We start from the raw sequence: 18,995 nt of genomic DNA on the forward strand, positions 1-18,995 counted from the left end.
TTCACTGGCTCACAGCAGAGCTCAGGGCTGTGTTTGTGTGTGTTTCACTGGCTCACAGCAGAGCTCAGGGCTGTGTGTGTGTTTCACTGGCTCACAGCAGAGCTCAGGACTGTGTGTGTGTGTGTGTGTGTGTGTGTGTGTGTGTGTGTGTTCACTGGCTCACAGCAGAGCTCAGGGCTGTGTGTGTGTGTGTTTCACTGGCTCACAGCAGAGCTCAGGACTGTGTGTGTGTGTGTGTGTGTGTGTTCACTGGCTCACAGCAGAGCTCAGGGCTGTGTTTGTGTGTTTCACTGGCTCACAGCAGAGCTCAGGGCTGTGTTTGTGTGTTTCACTGGCTCACAGCAGAGCTCAGGGCTGTGTTTGTGTGTGTTTCACTGGCTCACAGCAGAGCTCAGGGCTGTGTGTGTGTGTGTTTCACTGGCTCACAGCAGAGCTCAGGGATGTGTGTGTGTGTGTTTCACTGGCTCACAGCAGAGCTCAGGGATGTGTGTGTGTTTCACTGGCTCACAGCAGAGCTCAGGGCTGTGTGTGTGTGTGTTTCACTGGCTCACAGCAGAGCTCAGGGCTGTGTGTGTGTGTGTTTGAACTGGAGCCAGAACTGGCCAGTGGAGGCAGATCAGTATTCAAATATGGGCTCGAAGGGAAGAGAAGACCAGACTCTTGAGCTCAGACGTGCAGAAATGTATTGATCTTGATTAAATGAAAGTTTCACTCTTAATGAGGCAGCTGATCACTCGAGATATGTGACACTTACTTTCCCCACCTGTCAGTCGGGAGGGAGACATCGAGATACTGATAGAGGAGGAAGAGGGACTGAGAGACGCAGGAGAGAAACCAGAGTTTCAAAGATTGACCACAGCCTGGACACAGAGACTGGACACAGACAGACCTGACTGTCCAGAGAGAACAGGCTCAGTGACCACAGACTGTCCATAGAAACTGGACACAGACAGACCTGACTGTCCAGAGAGGACAGGCTCAGTGACCACAGCCTGGACACAGACACTGGACACAGGCAGACCTGACTGTCCAGAGAGGACAGGCTCAGTGACCACAGCCTGGACACAGACAGACCTGACTGTCCAGAGAGGACAGGCTCAGTGACCACAGCCTGGACACAGACACTGGACACAGACAGACCTGACTGTCCAGAGAGAACAGGCTCAGTGACCACAGCCTGGACACAGAAACTGGACACAGACAGACCTGACTGTCCAGAGAGGACAGGCTCAGTGACCACAGCCTGGACACAGACACTGGACACAGGCAGACCTGACTGTCCAGAGAGGACAGGCTCAGTGACCACAGCCTGGACACAGACAGACCTGACTGTCCAGAGAGGACAGGCTCAGTGACCACAGCCTGGACACAGACACTGGACACAGTCAGACCTGACTGTCCAGAGAGGACAGGCTCAGTGACCACAGCCTGGACACAGACACTGGACACAGACAGACCTGACTGTCCAGAGAGGACAGGCTCAGTGACCACAGCCTGGACACAGACAGTGGACACAGACAGACCTGACTGTCCAGAGTGGACAGGCTCAGTGGCCACAGCCTGGACACAGACACTGGACACAGACAGACCTGACTGTCCAGAGAGGACAGGAGCAGTGGCCACAGCCTGGACATTGACACTGGACACAGACCTGACTGTCCAGAGAGGACAGGCTCAGTGACCACAGCCTGGACACAGAAACTGGACACAGGCAGACCTGACTGTCCAGAGAGGACAGGCTCAGTGACCACAGCCTGGACACAGACACTGGACACAGGCAGACCTGACTGTCCAGAGAGGACAGGCTCAGTGACCACAGCCTGGACACAGACACTGGACACAGGCAGACCTGACTGTCCAGAGAGGACAGGCTCAGTGACCACAGCCTGGACACAGACACTGGACACAGACAGACCTGACTGTCCAGAGTGGACAGGCTCAGTGGCCACAGCCTGGACACAGACACTGGACACAGACAGACCTGACTGTCCAGAGAGGACAGGAGCAGTGGCCACAGCCTGGACATCGACACTGGACACAGACAGACCTGACTGTCCAGAGAGGACAGGAGCAGTGGCCACAGCCTGGACACAGACAGTGGACGCAGACAGACCTGACTGTCCAGGGAGGACAGGCTCAGTGACCACAGCCTGGACACAGACAGTGGACACAGACAGACCTGACTGTCCAGAGAGGACAGGCTCAGTGACCACAGCCTGGACACAGACGGTGGACACAGACAGACCTGACTGTCCAGAGAGGACAGGAGCAGTGACCACAGCCTGGACATTGACACTGGACACAGACAGGCAGCTGGTCAGTGTGCATGAGAGTGTGCAGTTATTGAAGGTGTCTGTTGAGCAGTAAATGCCAGACAGGAGGGAGGGCTGAAGACAGAGGGGCAGGTGAGGGGGGTCAGTTAGAACAACAGAGCTCTGTTAATGGGGCGGGGCGGGGTCTCTGTGAGGTACGTGTCGGTGAGCACTGTGCGGGGAATGGGGGGGCAGAGAGGGCTCTGTAGGGCACGCACACAGCGGGTCACGCCTGTCTGAGTGGGCCTGTTGTGGCACCAGCTCTGCAGGATCAGCTGTCTGCCATCCATGTCCCCCCTCTCTCTCTGTGTCTCTGTCTGGTGGAAAATCACATCATTGATTAAATAATAAGAGATTCTGCTGTAGCTTAATCATTCGAACTTTGTGTTCAACATGAAAACTTTCATTTTTTTCAGTCAGGTATTTGTGCATCGCTGTTCAGCCAACTGGAAAAACACTGTGCATCTGTCTCCCTCGCTCTGTCTGTTCATCTATCTCTCTGTCTCTGTTACCTCTGTGACCATTCATCTGTCTGTTCATCCATCAGTCTGTCTCTCTCTCTGTCTGTCTCTCTCTCAGTGTCTCTGTCTCTTAATCTCTCTGTCTCTCTTTCAATGTCTCTGTCTCTTAGTCCCCCTGTCTGTCTCTCTCTCAGTGTCTCTGTCTTTCTCTCAGTGTCTCTGTCTCTCTCTCTGTCAGTGTCTCTGTCTCTCTCTCTCTCAGTGTCTCTGTCTCTCTGTCTCTCTCTCTCTCAGTGTCTCTGTCTCTCTGTCTCTCTCTCAGTCTCTCAGTCTGTGGGAGAAAGTTGTCAATCTCTCTCCTGTGTTCCCTGCTCTCACAGGCTGCTCCACATTCCCTGAGCAGAGAGACAGACCGGGGGAGAGAGCGAGGCAGGGTGACAGGAGGACAGGAGGAGGAGATGGACACTGATTTCACCCTAGCAGAACCCCGCGCGCCGCCAGCCCTCCTGGACGAGCAGGAATCAGCAGCAGGGAGGTGACCGGCCACGCCGCCATGATCCACAGCTCTGTGCTCTGCTGGCTGGGGCTGCTGCTGGCGGGGGGAGTGGGCGGGGCTTCGCTCCCGGCCGGTGTTCCGAGGAGGCGGGGCCTAGGAACGGGCTCACCCATCGCGCGCGGCCCCGCCGCGCGTCTGGAATGGACGGCCCGCACCCCGCCGCCTCCGGAGGGCGGACTGGGCCCAGATGTGGCCGGGAACAGGGCCGAGTCCGGAACCCCGGAGCCCGACGCCCCGCTGGGGATGGGGACGGCACGCGATCCGGAGCGCGGCCCCCACGGCGCAGTGCCGCCGCAGCGAAGCCGAGCCGCTCCCGGATGCGGAGGCGGCCGGAGCGGGACGAGGGGTCCAGGCCGGATCGCCGCAGAGGCTCCCACAAATCCGGGCTCACGGGACGGCGAGGCGCTTCGCTCGGGCAGTCAGACCGGTTCTGCTCCGTCCTCCGCGGGCCAGCCGGACCCGGCTGCTCGGGCCGAACCGGGGGCGGCGGAAAGAGGGGTCGCCCCAGATTCTCGGGATTCGCCGGGAGCCCACAGGGGGGGAGTCGCGGAGGAAGGACCGGCCGGAGCGAGGAACCCGGAGCAGGGCGCACACACTCACGGCAGGGCGACTCCGGAGGGGGAATCGGACCGGGGCGCCTCCTCGGCTCTCCCGCCCTCCCGCGTGAGCGCTCCGGACCCCAGAGAGCAGGGAGTCCGGCCGGCTGGCGGACGGCAGCCTCGCCCTCCCCCTCCCCACCCTCCTCCTCCTCCTCGCCACCCCCGTCAGAGAGGCCCCTGGGCGCCGGGCTCCGGAGCGACTCCGGATCCGCGGGCGCGCGAGAGAGAGGTTCACGCAGGCGGCCTCCGCTCGGACAGGGCGGGAAGGGGAGCCGCTCCGGACTCCGCGGGTCGCGGGGCGGGGCCAGAGGCAGGTCGCCTGGTCGCACCGGGCTCAGAGGACGCCCGCGAGGGGGACGCGAGAGGCGCAGGAGGGTGCCGGGAGTCTGACAGCAGAAATGCGGGGTCAGGCAGAAGGAACTCGACCGGATGGAGCGCGGATCCTGATCGGAGCGTCGGTGCGGAGGGCACAGGGACTGGATCGGCTCCGAATCCCGCAGGTCAGAGTCTCCCACCGGGCTTCGGCCACACAATGCAGCTCAAACCGGAGTCCGATCCCGATCGGAGTGTCCACACAGAGGGGACAGGCACTGGAACTGCTCCGAATCCCGCAGGTCAGACCCTTCCTCCAGGCTGCAGCCACACGATGCAGCTGAATCCAGAGCCGGACCCCGATCGGAGCATCCGTGCGGAGGGGACAGGGACTGGATCAGCTCCGAATCCCGCAGGTCAGACTCTCCCACCGGGCTTCGGCCACATGATGCAGCTGAAATCGGACCCCAGTCCCAATCGGAGCGTCCACACGGAGCTGATAGAGACTGGATCAGCTCCAAATCCCGCAGGTCAGGCTCTCCCACCGGGCTTCGGACTCACGATGCGGCTCAAACCGGAGCCCGGTCCCGATCGGAGCGTCCACACACTGGGGCCTGGAAGCGGAGTGGCTCTGGATCCCCGGCGGCGGGGGGGGCGCGGCCTGGTGTTCCAGCAGGCGGGGGTGCCGGCGGTCTCCGCGGAGCTGGGGGGCGGTCCGGGCCGGGCAGGGGAGGAGACCCGGCCCAGGAGCAGGAGGAGCTGGATCTGGAACCAGTTCTTCGTGATCGAGGAGTACAGCGGGCCGGAGCCGGTCCTGATCGGGAGGGTAAGGCTCGGGACCAGGGGGCGGGACCAGGGGGCGGGACCAGGGGGCGGGCCGGGACTGTCGTGACGGGACTGGGCCACCAGGGGGCGGCGTTGCGACGGTCCCGGGACACAGTCCTCGCATTCCCAGGAGGGAATCAATAACAATGAACACATTAATAAGAACAATACATTCCTTACAGCGATAATTATCCCTCCATCTTCACTCCGCTCTCCCTGGTGAGGGGGGGTGGATCCGCCCGGACCTCCCTGCCCCCCGGCGGCAGATCCCAGCTCCTCCGGGGGATCCCCAGGCGCTCCCGAGCCAGCCGGGAGAGAGATCCCCCCCCCCCCGGCGTGTCCTGGGTCTGCCACGGGGTCTGTGCCCAGGGGGGCGTGCCCGGAACAGCTCCTCGGGAGACGCCCAGGCCTCCTCCGCCTCCCGCTGCTCCGGACTGCCGAGCTCCTCGCCCCGTCGCGGAGGGCCAGCCCGGCGGCCCGCGATCTCCTTCTTTCGGTCCCGACCCACAGCTCACGGCCGCGGGTGGGCCTTGTCCCCCCCGCTGCGCCGCCACAGACGGGTACGCGCGGCCCCGACCCGCCCGGCGGTCTCCCGCTCCCCTCCTCCCTCGCTCGCGAGCGAGGTCCCGCGATCCCGGAGCTCCCCCTGGGCTAGGGGCCCCCCCCACCTGGAGAGAGCCATCCACTCTCGTCAGGGAGAGGGCCGGAGGTGCCGGTTCCCATCCCAGCCGCTCCGCGCCCGGCAGCGAGTCGCTCGGCGGTGCGCCCACGGTCACGGTCCGGCGGCGCCGAAGGGACGACGTCACCCGCCGCCCTTCGTCCCCCCAGCCGGACACAGCCCCCCACCCCCCCCCCACCCTCGGGTGCGCCTTGACGTCCGGTCCGTGAGGAACACACACGAATTCAGACCCGGGGGCTCTAGCTGCGCTCACACAGGGACCGAAGAGCACGTAGAAGCGGTCCCGACACCCCCGACACCCCCGGTACCCCGTATTCCTGCGGCACCTCCCACGTCACATGCCGGGGGACCCGGTCACATGCCCTCTCCAAATCCACAGAGCACGTGCAGACTCCCCCGCACCCGCCAGCAGCCGCGCCAGGGAGCAGGGCTGGTCCGCTGTTCCACCGCCAGGACCGAGTCCACTTCTGTCATAATCATTCCTGAAATATGTGACAATAACTCCACACCTCTCTAGCGCCTTACTGGACCCTCCACCCCTCTCCCGGCGCTGTCCAGTACTGGGGACCCCCTCCACCCCCCCCAGTGTGATGATGCTCCAGCTCTCAGTGGGGAGGAGAGCAGAGTGATGAGGCCAGTTCAGAGAGGGGGGTGATCAGGAGGCCATGACTGGTAAAGACCAGGGGGAGTCTGTCCAGGACACTGGGGTCACACCCCTACTCTTTCTGAGAGACACCCTGGGGTCTTTACTGACCACAGAGAGGCAGGACCTCAGGTTTACATCTCATCTGAAGGACGGCGCCTTGTTTACAGTCTAGTGTCCCCGTCACTGTACTGGGGCGTTAGGACCCACACAGCCCGCAGGGTGAGCGCCCCCTACTGGTCCTTAATACAGACACACTGACTGACTGGACACTCCAGTACATTAACACTGCACTGAGAGAGAGGGGTTAATACAGACACACTGACTGGACACTCCAGTACATTAACACTGCACTGAGAGAGAGGGGTTCATACAGACACACTGACTGACTGGACACTCCAGTACATTAACACTGCACTGAGAGAGAGGGGTTCATACAGACACACTGACTGGACACTCCAGTACATTAACACTGCACTGAGAGAGAGGGGTTCATACAGACACACTGACTGGACACTCCAGTACATTAACACTGCACTGAGAGAGAGGGGTTAATACAGACACACGGACTGGACACTCCAGTACATTAACACTGCACTGAGAGAGAGGGGTTAATACAGACACACTGACTGGACACTCCAGTACATTAACACTGCACTGAGAGAGAGGGGTTCATACAGACACACTGACTGACTGGACACTCCAGTACATTAACACTGCACTGAGAGAGAGGGGTTCATACAGACACACTGACTGGACACTCCAGTACATTAACACTGCACTGAGAGAGAGGGGTTAATACAGACACACTGACTGACTGGACACTCCAGTACATTAACACTGCACTGAGAGAGAGGGGTTCATACAGACACACTGACTGGACACTCCAGTACATTAACACTGCACTGAGAGAGAGGGGTTCATACAGACACACTGACTGACTGGACACTCCAGTACATTAACACTGCACTGAGAGAGAGGGGTTCATACAGACACACTGACTGACTGGACACTCCAGTACATTAACACTGCACTGAGAGAGAGGGGTTCATACAGACACACTGACTGACTGGACACTCCAGTACATTAGCACTGCACTGAGAGAGAGGGGTTCATACAGACACACTGACTGGACACTCCAGTACATTAACACTGCACTGAGAGAGAGGGGTTCATACAGACACACTGACTGACTGGACACTCCAGTACATTAACACTGCACTGAGAGAGAGGGGTTCATACAGACACACTGACTGGACACTCCAGTACATTAACACTGCACTGAGAGAGAGGGGTTCATACAGACACACTGACTGGACACTCCAGTACATTAACACTGCACTGAGAGAGAGGGGTTAATACAGACACACGGACTGGACACTCCAGTACATTAACACTGCACTGAGAGAGAGGGGTTAATACAGACACACTGACTGGACACTCCAGTACATTAACACTGCACTGAGAGAGAGGGGTTCATACAGACACACTGACTGACTGGACACTCCAGTACATTAACACTGCACTGAGAGAGAGGGGTTCATACAGACACACTGACTGGACACTCCAGTACATTAACACTGCACTGAGAGAGAGGGGTTAATACAGACACACTGACTGACTGGACACTCCAGTACATTAACACTGCACTGAGAGAGAGGGGTTCATACAGACACACTGACTGGACACTCCAGTACATTAACACTGCACTGAGAGAGAGGGGTTCATACAGACACACTGACTGACTGGACACTCCAGTACATTAACACTGCACTGAGAGAGAGGGGTTCATACAGACACACTGACTGACTGGACACTCCAGTACATTAACACTGCACTGAGAGAGAGGGGTTCATACAGACACACTGACTGGACACTCCAGTACATTAACACTGCACTGAGAGAGAGGGGTTAATACAGACACACGGACTGGACACTCCAGTACATTAACACTGCACTGAGAGAGAGGGGTTCATACAGACACACTGACTGACTGGACACTCCAGTACATTAACACTGCACTGAGAGAGAGGGGTTCATACAGACACACTGACTGACTGGACACTCCAGTACATTAACACTGCACTGAGAGAGAGGGGTTCATACAGACACACTGACTGAGAGAGGGGTTGTTAATATCTTGGCAGTCTCAGGTGTAATAACCTCAAACACATTTGATGTGAATGTTCTTTTTTATGGATTTTGTTTCTTTTTTTCTCATCTCACATCGTTTAAGCCTGCAGGTGTTTGCTCTGCAGGGAGTTCGAGTGAGCAATTAAATACCAGAGAGAGGGAGAGAGAGAGGGAGGAGAGAGAGAGGGACAGCAAGAGAGAGAGGAGAGAGGGAGGAGAGAGGGGATAGAGGAGGAGAGAGGGGAGAGAGGGGAGAGAGGGGAGAGAGGAGAGAGAGGGGAGAGAGGGAGGAGACTGATGCTGGGAGGGTAGTGGAGGAGCTGATGGGCTGTTGATCCCTGCAGACTCGTGTGCATGAAGAGAAGAGGAGAGTCAGTGATTAAGTACCAGTTCATTCCCAGCCCCCTGTGGAGAGGAGAATCACACACTGACTGACTGGGAACAGAGTGATCCGCCTGATCGCTCTGAGCCCTGCGTCTTCCTCTGCTGTTCTCCCTCCTCACTCTCTCTCTCTCCTCCCCCCCATCTCTCTCTCCTCAATCTCTCACTCCCCATCTCTCTCTCCCCCTCTCTCACTCCTCTCTCTCCCTCTCCTCCCTCTCTCCCTCTCCTCCCTCTCTCTCCTCCCTCTCTCCCTCCCCATCTCTCTCTCCTCCCTCTCCCTCCTCCCTCTCTCACTCCCCATCTCTCTCCTTCTCTGTCTCACTCCCCCCTCTTTCCCTCCTCACTACTCCCTCTCTCTCCTCCCTCTCACTGTCTCCTCCCTCTCTCTCCTCACTCTTTCACTCCTTCATCTCTCTCCTCACTCTCTCCTCCCCCACACAATCTTGCATCTGTCACTCTCCCCCACTTCCATCCCTTACTCCTCAGTCTCTCATCTCCTATATCCCTGCTCCTCCAATCAGGGCTCACTCTGTCAGTGAGATACACTGCTGCTCCAATCAGGGCTCACTCTGTCAGTGAGAGACACACTGCTCCTCCAATCAGGGCTCACTCTGTCAGTGAGAGACACCCTGCTCCTCCAATCAGGGCTCATTCTGTCAGTGAGACACACTGCTCCTCCAATCAGGGCTCACTCTGTCAGTGAGACACACTGCTCCTCCAATCAGGGCTCACTCTGTCAGTGAGAGACACACTGCTCCTCCAATCAGAGGTCACTCTGTCAGTGAGACACACTGCTCCTCCAATCAGGGCTCACTCTGTCAGTGAGACACACAGTTCCTCCAATCAGGGCTCACTCTGTCAGTGAGAGACACCCTGCTCCTCCAATCAGGGCTCACTCTGTCAGTGAGAGACACCCTGCTCCTCCAATCAGGGCTCACTCTGTCAGTGAGACACACTGTTCCTCCAATCAGGGCTCACTCTGTCAGTGAGAGACACCCTGCTCCTCCAATCAGGGCTCACTCTGTCAGTGAGACACACTGCCCCTCCAATCAGGGCTCACTCTGTCAGTGAGAGACACCCTGCTCCTCCAATCAGTGCTCACTCTGTCAGTGAGAGACACAGTGCTCCTCCAATCAGGGCTCACTCTGTCAGTGAGACACACTGCTCCTCCAATCAGGGCTCACTCTGTCAGTGACAGACACCCTGCTCCTCCAATCAGGGCTCACTCTGTCAGTGAGACACACTGCTCCTCCAATCAGGGCTCACTCTGTCAGTGAGACACACTGCTCCTCCAATCAGGGCTCACTCTGTCAGTGAGAGACACACTGCTCCTCCAATCAGGGCTCACTCTGTCAGTGAGACACCCTGCTCCTCCAATCAGGGCTCACTCTGTCAGTGTGACACACTGCTCCTCCAATCAGGGCTCACTCTGTCAGTGTGACACACTGCACCTCCAATCAGGGCTCACTCTGTCAGTGAGAGACACTGCCCCTCCAATCAGGGCTCACTCTGTCTGACAGGAAGAAACCGCTCAGCCCGCTCTGCCTCTGTCGCCCTCAGCTGCACACCGACATGGACCGGGGCGACGGGCGGACGCGGTATGTGCTGCGCGGAGAGGGGGCGGGCTCGGTCTTCGTGATCGACGAGCGCTCGGGGAACATCCACGTCACCAAGCCCCTGGACCGCGAGGAGAAGGACGAGTACCGGCTGGTCGCCACAGCGATGGACCGGCTGACGGAGCGCCCCCTGGAGCCCTCGTCCCAGTTCGTCATCCGCGTGCAGGACATCAACGACAACCCGCCCGTCTTCCAGGACGGGCCCTACAGCGCCACCGTGCCCGAGATGGCCAACATCGGTACTGCAGCTGTGTGTGGCGCGCCAGTGTGTAGTAACCAGTGTGGTAGTAACACCAGCTGGAGCGCAGCATGTCTGCGTATGAGTGTTTGAGTCTCTCCATGTTTAAGAGTTTCTTTGTCTCTGTCTGTGAGTGACTGAGTGTCTCTCTCTGTCTGTGAGTGACTGTGTCTCTCTGTCTGTGAGTGGCTGTGTGTCTCTCTGTCTGTGAGTGACTGTGTGTCTCTCTGTGAGTGACTGAGTGTCTCTCTCTGTCTGTGAGTGACTGAGTGTCTCTGTCTGTGAGTGACTGTGTGTTTCTGTCTCTGAGTGACTGTGTCTCTCTCTGTGAGTGACTGAGTGTCTCTCTCTGTCTGTGAGTGACTGAGTGTCTCTGTCTGTGAGTGACTGAGTGTCTCTCTCTGTCTGTGAGTGACTGAGTGTCTCTGTCTGTGAGTGGCTGTGTGTCTCTCTGTCTGTGAGTGACTGTGTGTCTCTCTGTGAGTGACTGAGTGTCTCTCTCTGTCTGTGAGTGACTGTGTGTCTCTGTCTGTGAGTGACTGTGTGTTTCTGTCTCTGAGTGACTGTGTCTCTCTCTGTGAGTGACTGAGTGTCTCTCTCTGTCTGTGAGTGACTGAGTGTCTCTGTCTGTGAGTGACTGTGTGTCTCTCTGTCTGTGAGTGACTGTGTCTCTCTCTGTGAGTGACTGTGTGTCTCTGTCTGTGAGTGACTGTGTCTCTCTGTCTGTGAGTGACTGTGTGTCTCTGTCTGTGAGTGGCTGTGTGTCTCTGTCTGTGAGTGACTGTGTGTCTCTCTGTGTTTGAGTTTCCAGTACTGGGGACCCCCTCCACCCCCCCAGTGTGATGATGCTCCAGCTCTCAGTGGGGAGGATAGCAGTTCAGAGAGGGGGGTTATTAGGAGGCCATGACTGGTGTGTCTCTGTCTGTGAGTGACTGTGTGTCTCTCTCCGTCTGTGAGTGGCTGTGTGTCTCTCTGTCTGTGAGTGACTGTGTGTCTCTCTGCCTGTGAGTGACTGTGTGTCTCTCTGTCTGTGAGTGACTGTGTGTCTCTCTGCCTGTGAGTGACTGTGTGTCTCTCTCCGTCTGTGAGTGGCTGTGTGTCTCTCTGCCTGTGAGTGACTGTGTGTCTCTCTGCCTGTGAGTGACTGTGTGTCTCTTTGTGTTTGTGTTTCTGTCTGTGAGTGACTGTCTCTGTCTGTGAGTGACTGTGTGTCTCTGCGTCTGAGTCACTGTCTCTGTAAATTGTCTATGAGTGTCTCTGGGTGTCTCTGAGTGTCTGACAGTGTCTGTGTTTCTGTGTCTCTGTGTCTCTGTGAGTGATTCTCTGTGTATCTGTATGCATCTCTCTGCATCTGTTAGTCTCTCTCTGTGTCTGTATGATCCAAGAATCTACAATCCTCACAGGTCAGGCCTGAAAGTCAGGCATTAAAGCACAGCTTTTCGTGGACGCAAGTAGTGTATTTAAAACAGAGAACAAGGGGCACGTCTCTACACAGAGGATGGTGGGAGAGTGGAACAAGCTACCCAGCCTTTAGTTGAAGCTGAGACCCTGGCTTCTTTCAAGGACTGTCTCAATTAGCTACTAATTACCAAACGGACAAGAAGGGCCAAGTACTTTTTTTGTCTGTGACCTGTCTGGTGTTCTGTGTGTCTTTGTGCCGAGACCTCTTCACTTGTTGAAAATGGGTTTGACAGCGCCCTCTTCTCTGATGTGGTCAATGTAGGTATTGTGTTTAGAACTACATAAGATCACTTTACTGTCCCTATACAATCACTTGCATGAGGACTGTGTCTTTTCTCAGACCCCAGCTTGCTCTCCAGGAGACACACAGACAGGGAGAGAAGCTGGGGGTCAGAGCGCAGGGTCAGCCATTTATACAGCACCCCTGGAGCAGCTGGGGTTAAGGGCCTCGCTCAGGGGCCCAGAGGAGACTGAGTAGGATTGTCTGTGTCCAATCTCTGTGTCCAGGCTGTGGTCACTGAGCCTGTCCTCTCTGGACAGTCAGGTCTGTCTGTGTCCAGTTTCTGTGCCAGGCTGTGGTCACTGAGCCTGTCCTCTCTGGACAGTCAGGTCTGTCTGTCTCCAGTTTCTGTGCCAGGCTGTGGTCACTGAGCCTGTCCTCTCTGGACAGTCAGGTCTGTCTGTGTCCAGTCTCTGTGGCCAGGCTGTGGTCACTAAACCTGTCCTCTCAGGACAGTCAGGTCTGCCTGTGTCCAGTGTCTGTGTCCAGGCTGTGGTCACTGAGCCTGTACTTCGTCAGGGTCTGTTTCTCTGTACTATCTCTTATCCTGGTCAGATACTCAGCTAGTGTGTATTGGCTGTTTGGGGTTCTGCAGCATTCCTGTGTGTGTTGTGTTTGTGTGTGTGTCCCAGTGGGTGAGGTAGTGTTTGTGTGTGTGTGTTGTGTGTGTCTGTATCCCAGTGGGTGAGGTTGTGTTGTATGTATGTATCCCAGTGGGTAAGGTAGTGTTGTGTTTGTGTCCCCCAGTGGGTGAGGTAGTGTTGTGTGTATGTGTGTCCCAGTGGGTAAGGTAGTGTGTGTGTGTGTGTGTGTGTGTGTGTGTGTGTGTGTGTGTGTGTGTGTGTTGTGTGTATCCCGGTGGGTAAGGTTGTGTTGTGTGTGTGTGTCCCACTGGGTGAGGTAGTGTTGTGTTTGTGTGTGTGTGTGTGTCTCAGTGGGTGAGGTAGTGTTGTGTGTGTGTCCCAGTGTGTGAGATATTGCTGTGTGATCTGTGCTGTGCTTGATTCTAGCAGTGCTGTCCCGAGGCTGGTTAGTGTCGGTGTGGCTCAGGTCAGTGAGCCTCAGGACCAGCTGGCTCAGGGGGCTCCTCTCTGGGCTCAGCCCTTGTCTCCTCTCTCTGTGTCTCTGCGTCTCACAGTCTCCACACACCTCCACCCCCCCCCCAACACTGTCCCCACTTTGAAGTGAAGAAACAGCAACAGCTGCTCCCACAATCCCCCTGTCGTGCAAAGCCTCATGGGAGATGTATTTCTTAATCTCCCCTGTCCACTTCCTTCTCTTTTTCACTGATTCAAGAGTTTGTTTATTTATTTATTGGAAAAATCACCAAAATATCTCTGTGAGCTAGAATTATCCAGGACAGTGAAGGCAGATGAAGAGCTCTCAGTGTGTGTTAGAGGTAATAATTAATAATGATTGCTTACACTTATATAGCGCTTTTCTGAACACTCCACTCAAAGCGCTTTACAGGTAATGGGGATCCCCTCCACCCCCCCCAGTGTGCAGCCCCACCTGGATGATGCGACGCAGCCATAGTGCACCAGAACGCTCCCCACACACCAGCTCTCAGTGGGGAGGAGAGCAGAGTGATGAGGCCAGTTCAGAGAGGGGGATTATTAGGAGGCCATGATTGGTAAGGGCCAATGGGAAATTTGGCCAGGACACTGGGGTTACACCCCTACTCTTTTCGAGAAACACCCTGGGGTTTTTAATGACCACAAAGAGGCAGGACCTCGGTTTTACATCTCATCCTGTTTACATCCTGTAAGGATGAGACATTTACAGTCTAGTGTCCCCGTCTCTATACTGGGACATTAGGACCCACACAGATTCTGGGGTGAGCGCCCCCTGCTGGCCCCACTAACACCTCTTCCAGCAGCAGCCTTAGTTTTCCCCAGAAGTCTCCCATCCAGGTACTGGCCAGTGTGTCACACCTGCTGAGCTTCAGTGGGCTGACAGGTAAGAGTCGCAGGGTGATTGGCCGACTGGCTGAGCGCTTGAGTCTGAGGTTCAAGTCATTCCTGCAGTGTTAATGTACTGGAGTGTCCAGTCAGTCAGTGTGTCTGTATGAACCCCTCTCTCTCAGTGCAGTGTTAATGTACTGGAGTGTCCAGTCAGTGTGTCTGTATGAACCCCTCTCTCTCAGTGCAGTGTTAATGTACTGGATTGTCCAGTCAGTGTGTCTGTATGAACCCCTCTCTCTCAGTGCAGTGTTAATGTACTGGAGTGTCCAGTCAGTGTGTCTGTATGAACCCCTCTCTCTCAGTGCAGTGTTAATGTACTGGAGTGTCCAGTCAGTGTGTCTGTATGAACCCCTCTCTCTCAGTGCAGTGTTAATGTACTGGAGTGTCCAGTCAGTCAGTGTGTCTGTATGAACCCCTCTCTCTCAGTGCAGTGTTAATGTACTGGAGTGTCCAGTCAGTCAGTGTGTCTGTATGAACCCCTCTCTCTCAGTGCAGTGTTAATGTACTGGAGTGTCCAGTCAGTGTGTCTGTATGAACCCCTCTCTCTCAGTGCAGTGTTAATGTACTGGATTGTCCAGTCAGTGTGTCTGTATTAACCCCTCTCTCTCAGTGCAGTGTTAATGTACTGGAGTGTCCAGTCAGTGTGTCTGTATGAACCCCTCTCTCTCAGTGCAGTGTTAATGTACTGGAGTGTCCAGTCAGTCAGTGTGTCTGTATGAACCCCTCTCTCTCAGTGCAGTGTTAATGTACTGGAGTGTCCAGTCAGTCAGTGTGTCTGTATGAACCCCTCTCTCTCAGTGCAGTGTTAATGTACTGGAGTGTCCAGTCAGTCAGTGTGTCTGTATGAACCCCTCTCTCTCAGTGCAGTGTTAATGTACTGGAGTGTCCAGTCAGTGTGTCTGTATGAACCCCTCTCTCTCAGTGCAGTGTTAATGTACTGGAGTGTCCAGTCAGTCAGTGTGTCTGTATGAACCCCTCTCTCTCAGTGCAGTGTTAATGTACTGGAGTGTCCAGTCAGTGTGTCTGTATTAACCCCTCTCTCTCAGTGCAGTGTTAATGTACTGGAGTGTCCAGTCAGTCAGTGTGTCTGTATGAACCCCTCTCTCTCAGTGCAGTGTTAATGTACTGGAGTGTCCAGTCAGTGTGTCTGTATGAACCCCTCTCTCTCAGTGCAGTGTTAATGTACTGGAGTGTCCAGTCAGTGTGTCTGTATTAACCCCTCTCTCTCAGTGCAGTGTTAATGTACTGGAGTGTCCAGTCAGTCAGTGTGTCTGTATTAACCCCTCTCTCTCAGTGCAGTGTTTTAATGTACTGGAGTGTCCAGTCAGTGTGTCTGTATTAACCCCTCTCTCTCAGTGCAGTGTTAATGTACTGGAGTGTCCAGTCAGTCAGTGTGTCTGTATGAACCCCTCTCTCTCAGTGCAGTGTTAATGTACTGGAGTGTCCAGTCAGTGTGTCTGTATGAACCCCTCTCTCTCAGTGCAGTGTTAATGTACTGGAGTGTCCAGTCAGTCAGTGTGTCTGTATGAACCCCTCTCTCTCAGTGCAGTGTTAATGTACTGGAGTGTCCAGTCAGTGTGTCTGTATGAACCCCTCTCTCTCAGTGCAGTGTTAATGTACTGGAGTGTCCAGTCAGTGTGTCTGTATGAACCCCTCTCTCTCAGTGCAGTGTTAATGTACTGGAGTGTCCAGTCAGTGTGTCTGTATGAACCCCTCTCTCTCAGTGCAGTGTTAATGTACTGGAGTGTCCAGTCAGTCAGTGTGTCTGTATGAACCCCTCTCTCTCAGTGCAGTGTTAATGTACTGGAGTGTCCAGTCAGTCAGTGTGTCTGTATGAACCCCTCTCTCTCAGTGCAGTGTTAATGTACTGGAGTGTCCAGTCAGTCAGTGTGTCTGTATGAACCCCTCTCTCTCAGTGCAGTGTTAATGTACTGGAGTGTCCAGTCAGTCAGTGTGTCTGTATGAACCCCTCTCTCTCAGTGCAGTGTTAATGTACTGGAGTGTCCAGTCAGTGTGTCTGTATTCACCTGTCTCTATCTCTCAGGTACCTCTATAATTCAGGTGACAGCGACAGATGCTGATGACCCCACCTATGGGAACAGTGCCAGGCTGGTCTACACCCTCCTGCAAGGGCAGCCCTATTTCTCAGTGGACCCCCAGACGGGTGAGTGTGCGCCCCCTTGTGGAACATGTGGAGGGTCTCTAATTGGACAGTCCTGTTCCCAGGCTGCATGGGACCTGGAGACTTCCCATATTTAGGAGCTCTGTGTCGTTAGTCTTGAACAGAGACGACTGTACAGAGGTTCTGATCCGTTAGCGAGAGGCACTGATTCCCAGTCCACACGCTCACGGTCCTCAGTGGGCATGGACCCGTTAAGCACAAGTCAGAGGACACAAGCAGATATGGCAGTGCAGTGCTCAAGCCCTCCATCAGGGGGCACTGTTCCTCAGAATTTAGATGAGGTAACCTGCAGAAACTGGGTTCTCTTTCCTCTCAAGAGGCTTCACTCTGGCAAGAGAAACATACTGCTGCTCCAATCAGGGCTCACTCTGTCAGTGAGAGACACCCTGCTCCTCCAATCAGGGCTCACTCTGTCAGTGAGACACACTGCTCCTCCAATCAGGGCTCACTCTCTCAGTGAGACACACTGTTCCTCCAATCAGAGCTCACTCTGTCAGTGAGACACCCTACTCCTCCAATCAGGACTCACTCTGTCAGTGAGAGACACACTGCTCCTCCAATCAGGGCTCACTCTGTCAGTGAGCGGCACCCTGCTCCTCCAATCAGGGCTCACTCTGTCAGTGAGAGACACACTGCTCCTCCAATCAGGGCTCACTCTGTCAGTGAGACACACTGCTCCTCCAATCAGGGCTCACTCTGTCAGTGAGACACACTGCTCCTCCAATCAGGGCTCACTCTGTCAGTGAGAGACACTGCTCCTCCAATCAGGGCTCACTCTGTCAGTGAGACACACTGCTCCTCCAATCAGGGCTCACTCTGTCAGTGAGACACACTGCTCCTCCAATCAGGGCTCACTCTGTCAGTGAGCGGCACCCTGCTCCTCCAATCAGGGCTCACTCTGTCAGTGAGAGACACACTGCTCCTCCAATCAGGGCTCACTCTGTCAGTGAGACACACTGCTCCTCCAATCAGGGCTCACTCTGTCAGTGAGACACACTGCTCCTCCAATCAGGGCTCACTCTGTCAGTGAGAGACACTGCTCCTCCAATCAGGGCTCACTCTGTCAGTGAGACACACTGTTCCTCCAATCAGGGCTCACTCTGTCAGTGAGAGACACACTGCTCCTCCAATCAGGGCTCACTCTGTCAGTGAGAGACACACTGCTCCTCCAATCAGGGCTCACTCTGTCAGTGAGAGACACTGCTTCTCCAATCAGGGCTCACTCTGTCAGTGAGAGACACCCTGCTCCTCCAATCAGGGCTCACTCTGTCAGTGAGACACACTGCTCCTCCAATCAGGGCTCACTCTGTCAGTGAGACACCCTGCTCCTCCAATCAGGGCTCACTCTGTCAGTGAGACACACTGCTCCTCCAATCAGGGCTCACTCTGTCAGTGAGAGACACTGCTCCTCCAATCAGGGCTCACTCTGTCAGTGTGACACACTGCTCCTCCAATCAGGGCTCACTCTGTCAGTGACAGACACCCTGCTCCTCCAATCAGGGCTCACTCTGTCAGTGAGACAGACTGCTCCTCCAATCAGGGCTCACTCTGTCAGTGAGACACACTGCTCCTCCAATCAGGGCTCACTCTGTCAGTGAGACACCCTGCTCCTCCAATCAGGGCTCATTCTGTCAGATTGAAGAAGACATGCTGCTCATAAAAATATAAGAACATAAGAAATCACAAACGAGAGGATGCTGTGTCTGTATTAACTGCTCTCTCTTTGTGTTAGGTGTGCTGAGGACTGCCATCCCCAACATGGACAGAGAAACCCAGGATCAGTATCTTGTTGTCCTGCAAGCCAAGGACATGGGGGGCCACCTGGGGGGTCTGTCAGGGACGACCACAGTGACTGTGTCCCTGAGTGACGTGAATGACAATCCCCCTCGATTTACCCAGAGTGAGTGGCAGAGCCTCAGTCTGGCAGGAGAGTTCACTTCTGTCTTCCTTTGTGCCTGTCTTCTTGTCTTCCTGTCTTCCTGTGTGCCTGTTGTCTAGTGCTTGTCTTCCTCTGTGACTGTGTTCCTGTGTTCCTGTGTGCCTGTTGTCTAGTGCTTGTCTTCCTGTGTGACTGTGTTCCTGTCTTCCTGTGTGCCTGTTGTCTAGTGCTTGTCTTCCTGTGTAACTGTGTTTCTGTCTTCCTGTGTGCCTGTTGTCTAGTGCTTGTCTTCCTGTGTGACTGTGTTCCTGTCTTCCTGTGTGCCTGTTGTCTAGTGCTGGTCTTCCTGTGTGACTGTGTTCCTGTCTTCCTGTGTGCCTGTTGTCTAGTGCTCGTCTTCCTGTGTGACTGTGTTCCTGTCTTCCTGTGTGCCTGTTGTCTAGTCCTTGTCTTCCTGTGTGACTGTGTTCC

General features: G+C 55.4%; 1 protein-coding gene across 1 annotated transcript in view; it reads left to right on the plus strand.

Annotated features, from left to right (window-relative positions):
- The first annotated feature begins 3,314 nt into the window (after positions 1–3,314).
- Positions 3,315–18,995, plus strand: part of LOC148833216 (cadherin-24-like) — a 44,083-nt gene continuing 28,402 nt past the window's right edge. The window contains exons 1-6 of the mRNA XM_088916064.1: positions 3,315–4,101; positions 4,402–4,656; positions 4,771–5,066; positions 10,465–10,759; positions 16,508–16,627; positions 18,378–18,545. Of these exons, the coding sequence (XP_088772190.1) occupies positions 3,327–4,101; positions 4,402–4,656; positions 4,771–5,066; positions 10,465–10,759; positions 16,508–16,627; positions 18,378–18,545 (1,909 nt within the window). The 5' untranslated portion in view covers positions 3,315–3,326. The remainder of the gene's footprint in view (positions 4,102–4,401; positions 4,657–4,770; positions 5,067–10,464; positions 10,760–16,507; positions 16,628–18,377; positions 18,546–18,995) is intronic.

This window comes from Atractosteus spatula, chromosome 5 (assembly GCF_055471065.1).
Source record: "Atractosteus spatula isolate fAtrSpa1 chromosome 5, fAtrSpa1.hap1, whole genome shotgun sequence".
NCBI lineage: Eukaryota > Metazoa > Chordata > Actinopteri > Semionotiformes > Lepisosteidae > Atractosteus > Atractosteus spatula.